Source organism: Labrus mixtus, chromosome 19, assembly GCF_963584025.1.
Source record: "Labrus mixtus chromosome 19, fLabMix1.1, whole genome shotgun sequence".
Classification (NCBI taxonomy): domain Eukaryota; kingdom Metazoa; phylum Chordata; class Actinopteri; order Labriformes; family Labridae; genus Labrus; species Labrus mixtus.
In genome coordinates this window covers 4,638,317-4,644,316 of record NC_083630.1, presented here as the reverse complement: position 1 = coordinate 4,644,316, position 6,000 = coordinate 4,638,317, and the positions used below count along the sequence as shown (strand labels likewise).

The following is a 6,000-nucleotide window of genomic DNA, read 5'->3' as shown; positions in this document are numbered from 1 at the left end:
CGTAAACTCAGCCATCGTATCGTAATCGGATTTCGCGTTGATCACTTAGAAAGAGTCATGAGGAGTCATGGCTACTACAGGCATCTAATAAACGTTGACATCCCCACATCAGGTTGCATGGTGGTGCAGTGGGTAGTGTTGTATTATAAAGCCATGTGTTTCATACAGACTCCAGTAAAAGATGCACCAGTGCATCCTCGCTCATTGGTGCTCCACCAAAGTCTCCTTTCCTATTAAGAAATTCTTCAAGATGGCTCTCTGTCACAGGCCGATGGAAAGACCAAGGAGGAGAAGAGGAGGCTCAAACTAAAGAGATTAGAGAAGCCAACAGAGAAGAGAGGGAAGGTAAACGAACGGCTGTTTCTACCTCGTGATAGACGACTGGACAAACAGCTGAGCTAACAACAGCGTCTCATTAAGGGTCAGTACCATCACCAGTAAGGACCGGGCCACAACCATATGCCTTTTAGGAATTTAATGATAGATCATATAAATGATGAGACAGATGAATGCATGTTAAGGTAATGATTATGATGGAATAGGGATGTTGTCAGTCGGCTGGTCTGGAAGGATGGACTGACTGCAGGGCCGAGGGAGACTCAGGATGGAGACTGGAAGAAGATGAAGGGATGAGGAAGGAGGGAGAATGGATGAGAGGAAGGGAAGGAGGGAGAATAGATGAGAGGAAGGGAAGGAGGGTGGGTTGAAGAAGTGAGACTAACAGGGCTCAGTATAAGTCAGCTTGTAAGGTGAATGAAGGAGCAGGTTTGTTAAGTTAATATCTTCAGCTTCATTTCATGTGTTTTAAGCGTGTTTACGTCTCTGACCTGCTCTAAAGTCTGGCCCTAAATATTCACAATTTATTCAAATGTTACCAGAGTTAATCTTTCGCCTTTTCTCTGCCGTTACAGTCACCAAACAAAGACTAGTAATTACAAATAAACGATTGACTGCTTTCATATGAAGATGCCTTTTATTTGAATCTTTGGAAAGCGAAAGTCTGTAAAACAAAGTCTAGACAAAATGTTCTCGTTTACATCACCGTCCCGCTGTAGCAGTTTTATCTTTCACATGACTCTGAGGGATAAAAACAGACGCTGCTTCTGAGAGCTGATTGAGAGGCTGCTGGTGAACCTTTACAGCACGGCTGTGACGAGGATCTGACAGGGGGGCGGGATGAAAAAGAAAAGAAAGAAAAAAAGAAAAACAGGTTTTGGATTCCGGATCACAACACAAATATTCCCTTTTCTCTTTTTTAAGGCTTTGCTGTTTATTCATTTTTTTTTCTACAACAGCAAATTACAGAAGCAGTATTGAAAATAAAAGTCTTATTTTCTTGTTCTTTGTAAAAAAAAAAAGAAAAAAAAAAACAGAACGAAATCTGCACAAAATTGGAGTGACAGTACAAAAAGAAACGTCAGTATGCCATGTAAATGTGTGTGTGTGTGGGGGGGAGTTACTGTTGGAAAATCTATTTGCATTTTTCAATAATGAAAACATCTCAGTATTTTACATTTCAGAATTATATCACATAATCTGAAACTATATATATAGATATAAAAAAAAAGATGAAAGAAATGAACACTTGTTTTTTGTGTTTTTGACTTTCTTCTGTTTTTTTTTTGCAAATGAACGCTATAAACACATAAACCTCTTAAATATATTTATCAGTGCAACATTGTTTCTCTTGAGTCCACGCTACAGTATCCTTTTTCTCTCTAAGTGTTAGCAGACGTCGCTGGAGCTACAGTCCTCTATACAGCGGACGGTGTGCCGCAGAGGTCGAGGGGGGGGGGGGGAGCGGGAGGTCGAATCTGAAACGAACAAAGCTGAGGATGTGTTCACCACGGCACGACATAACAAAGCAACACAGATGTTAAGAAACGACGCCATCCTTTCCCAGGATCCAGTTTTTTTGATTTGTTTGATTGTGGAGTGGGGGGAAAACCTCTGAGATCCTGTCCTGTGAGTTCTGAGTTCTTGTGTCCTGATACTGTCAGTCTCACATGGAGTTCACACAGAGTTCCTTCCCTTTGTAGTGAAGAGTTGACTGCGGGATTGTCCGATTCATCCTCCTGCAAACAGTCTCAACAGGGATTTGAAGAGTTCACACTGACGTGACATCTGCACTTCTTTTAAGCTTATAAAGAGATTAAAAAAACACACACTGTGACACACATTACTCCTCTCTAAAAGCATCCTATCGTCCCCTCCCTCTTTGGGGAGAAGCGTATTCAGTTCTTTTCTGAGTGAAGGATCATGGGTAAACTGTCATTTTCATGTTTTTGAGTGTTGGTGAGAACCCCCAGTGAACCAGTAGGGGGCGACCATCCTTTGGTAAAGCCGCCGCGGAGGGGAGGCCAGGTGACCTGATTCAGGTGACGCCCCTCAAAATCCCTCGCTGTACCAGTGTCCCGTCCGAATGACATCAGCTCTGACATCACAACGTTATGGCTGCTACACGTGAAACACGTAAAAACTCTTTGCAGGCCTCCATGAGGCCTTAAGCTACAATACAGCATGTGAACAATACAAACTGGGCTTTCTGTTTTCTTTTTTTAAAGAGACAAATGTGTCTGGTTAAAGAAATGATAGCACCATTCTTCAGTTAGAGTGTCTAACCCTCGTCTCTTTAATGAGGGGATCGGTAACAAAGTGCATTCAAGCTGCATTGTCCAGAGAGCACTTCTGCGGTGAACAATCCACAGTGTTGTGAGGAGGTGACGAGCTAGCCGAGCTAAAGCAAAGCAGTGGTGATTGTTCTTTTTTTTTTTGGTATGCTGGCAGACATTTTTCTGTGTGTTACTACCTCCTCTGCCTTTGACATGAGCGTGTTTGAAGCTATATGACAATAATCAGGTGAATGCACAGCAGATGAAGAAGTGAGAAATGTGTTGAAGGAGATCTCCAAGAGATCGTCATGTCATCTGTTTTTTTTATTTTTTTGCGTGTGTGTGACCTTCAGAATCATTTGAGGGTTTTTTGTGAAGTTGGTGTTTGCATGACAGGTGGCTTGAATGCACATTGAAAGTCGCTGTAGTTCTTACAAAAAGCTTACTTGTCTTAGCAAGAAATGTAAAAAATGAAAAAGCGTAACACTGCACCTTCCAAGGAAAACAGTCAGGAGATTGTATTTACACACACACACACAAACCCATGAAAAAAAGGGATACTGCAGCTTTTTTCCTTTTTACTTTCTTTAAAAAGGGCAATAAAATATATTAAAACTTATTTACAGTGTGTGGTTTTTTTTGGACAGAAAAACAACAACAACAAACAAAACAAAGCGCTCTGGTAGATTGTTAATCCTGATTTGCAGATATATTTATAAGATAATGTGCCCCTGTTTCCTGTCATTACTTAAGCCATGTACAGTAAAAAACACCCGGATCAGAACAGAAATGTACTAAAGGCACTGTCAGAACCATACATTGCCATGAATGGGACCCTCACTTTAGAATGACAGAGGTCAAAGGGGAAAGGGTACATGGGTTATGGGCACACCCTGTATGCCACACCATGGGGGCAAATCTACAGTTTTGCCGGATATGGTTCATTTAAGATTTTGATACGTCTCCTTCTAACGTTGAAAATAAACAACCTTCATGAACTGATTATAGTAATTAAAAAAAAGGAGATTTCTTTCCCAGAAATGATAAATACTTTAAACATCATTAATAAATTGGTCTCAACACCAGCATCCGATTGTAAAAATGAATGAAAATCAAAATAGAAAATTAAAATATCATCTGAATCATCTGTACATATTTTTTTTTCCTGTAGTTTATTTGTACACAGTGTCCCCTACTGGTAGGTTCTTTTTACTGCAGCTCCTGAGAAAAGCATGGGTCAGTCCAAACCTCCCATTGGTTCCTGAACCTGTCCCTCATCCTGTGAGTTGAGGGTGGTTGGCAGTCCTTTGAGCCTGCCCACTCGCTGAGGAGGATGTGCCTACAGCCAGTCTGGTGCACGCTCTGCGAGCTCTGCACGTCACACAGTCACACGATGCTCTCAGTCCTCCGCTCACGCCTCTGAGTATGAGCTCTGTACATTGAGTTTGTCCTTCTTTAACTTAACCCCATCCACCAGTTCAAAGTTATAGTTCTCAAGGGCCGACAAGTTCCTGTCCGACATGCCGCCGTGTGAGCAGGCGCAGTACAAGACCACGCCACAGATGGCCCCGAGGAAGACCCCGAGGGCCGACATGGCGATGATGGTGATGAGGATGGGGTCGAGCGTCTTCAGCATGTTGCCTGCTCCGCTGATCTGGTTGGTCTCCACGAAGTCTGGATACTCAGTGATGTCCTCAACTGGAGACAAAAGCAGAAGAGGTGAGTGAGATGAGGAAGCCTTGAAGTGTAGCAGTAAAGTTGGTGGATAAAGCCGGGCCACCTATATGTAACATTTGGTGGCCGCAGAGTAACATTTGGTGGTCACAGAGTAACATTTGGTGGCCACAGAGTAACATTTGGTGGTCACAGGCCATTGGGCCATGGTCAAAGTCGATAGTTACTAAATAGGTATGTTGCTAAATAAACGCTCCATATGAAATGACTTACGGATTTCATTGATGCGATCCTCTGGTAGCATCGGCTCTGTGGGCACATCAGGGTCTGTTCGAACAGAAAATTCTAGTTATATCCAACCCCGCAAGAAAACTGTGCAGCATTCACAAACTACTTGATCGTATTTATCACCGAGATGTGAATGCAGCCTCACCTTTACAGTCTGCCATGCTGAGTCCATTGAGAACCTTAATGTCATCCACAGCAATGTCTCCCCAGCTCTTTCCATCCACCAGACCTTCGATCACCACCTTGAAAAAAAAAAAAGCACAGCTTGACTTTTAGGCAACATTTTCTTTAATACCACAATGGACGGACCACAGATACAAAGATCAATGCTCAGAGGGGTCACGTAGTGAAAGGTGGACCAAGTTACCTGATAGGGTTTGTTGGTACGCGGCACAAGGACACGACCCTCTCTCCAGCGGTTTCCTTGGTGACCACTTACAGTCCACAGCAGGATGTCAGCGGGACCGTCGACTGTCTGTTTGCGCTGCTTGATATGCAGAGTGCCGATGTGTGAGCCAAACATGTGGTACCAGAAGGACACGCACAAGTCTGAGTCTGGGGAGCCGACCACGGGGCTGACCAGGCGAGCCACCTCCGTCTCTTGGGGGCCAGTCGCGAGGGTGTAGATGAAGTTCCCTGATCCACCTGTAGGGAAAAACATCTTTTAACAAACAGGCTAACAGACGAAAAACTGCCAAACTCTAAAGTGGACAGGATTTAGTCTTTTAGCTTTGGTCTGGCTCAGTTGTGCAATTCCCAATAGTGTCCTTACCTGTGTGGTCCATGTTTGGTCCAGTGTTGAGTGTCGGGGTACCACTGGACTGGATCTGCCACCTGGAGCCGGTGTCCTCAGATGTCCAGCTGCAGAACGACGGATCATTTGCCCAGCCAAAGTCACAGGCAAACCACAGAAAAGCTGCAAAGTAATAAAAAAAAAGGTCAAGATATTGCATTTCATCATTCTTCTTATTACAAAAAGGAAAAATTGCCAAGAGCTCTCTGGGCTTTAATCTGAACAATGACCCTCGGGCCGATCATGAAATGACTGCAGGCTACACTTTGGGGCTTCAACCACTCATTCTAATTAGAACCAGGCACTAGAGGGCAGCAAAGAACTATGGGATGTTGAGACCCACAGCTGACAGAGATAAAAAACAGCAAACTCAGGAGGAAGCAACAGACTGAGACAGAAAGCGAGTTATGTCTCTAACATGATGACCTCAAGTAGACCTTATTTCTTTGCAGCAGGAATGATCTCTTTAAATGAACATCACAGGGTAAATAAAGATGTATGGAATGACAGTAAGGACTGGCAAAGCACAAAGAGGGGGACAGGGGAAGAGGGAGATGGAATCTGGACACGGTGTCTGTTGAAAAAAAGCAATGCTCATAGCAACCTGCAGAGAACTCAGGATTTTAATGAGAG

At 43.6% G+C, this 6,000-nt stretch overlaps 1 protein-coding gene across 2 annotated transcripts in view; it reads right to left on the bottom strand.

Annotated features, from left to right (window-relative positions):
• Positions 1–1,349: 1,349 nt before the first annotated feature.
• Positions 1,350–6,000, bottom strand: part of nrp1a (neuropilin 1a) — a 68,728-nt gene continuing 64,077 nt past the window's right edge. For both annotated transcript variants that reach the window (XM_061065014.1, XM_061065015.1), the window contains exons 14-18: positions 5,347–5,490; positions 4,942–5,219; positions 4,720–4,816; positions 4,560–4,613; positions 1,350–4,310 (exon numbers count right to left, since the gene is read on the bottom strand). In XM_061065014.1, the coding sequence (XP_060920997.1) occupies positions 4,024–4,310; positions 4,560–4,613; positions 4,720–4,816; positions 4,942–5,219; positions 5,347–5,490 (860 nt within the window). In that variant the 3' untranslated portion in view covers positions 1,350–4,023. The remainder of the gene's footprint in view (positions 4,311–4,559; positions 4,614–4,719; positions 4,817–4,941; positions 5,220–5,346; positions 5,491–6,000) is intronic.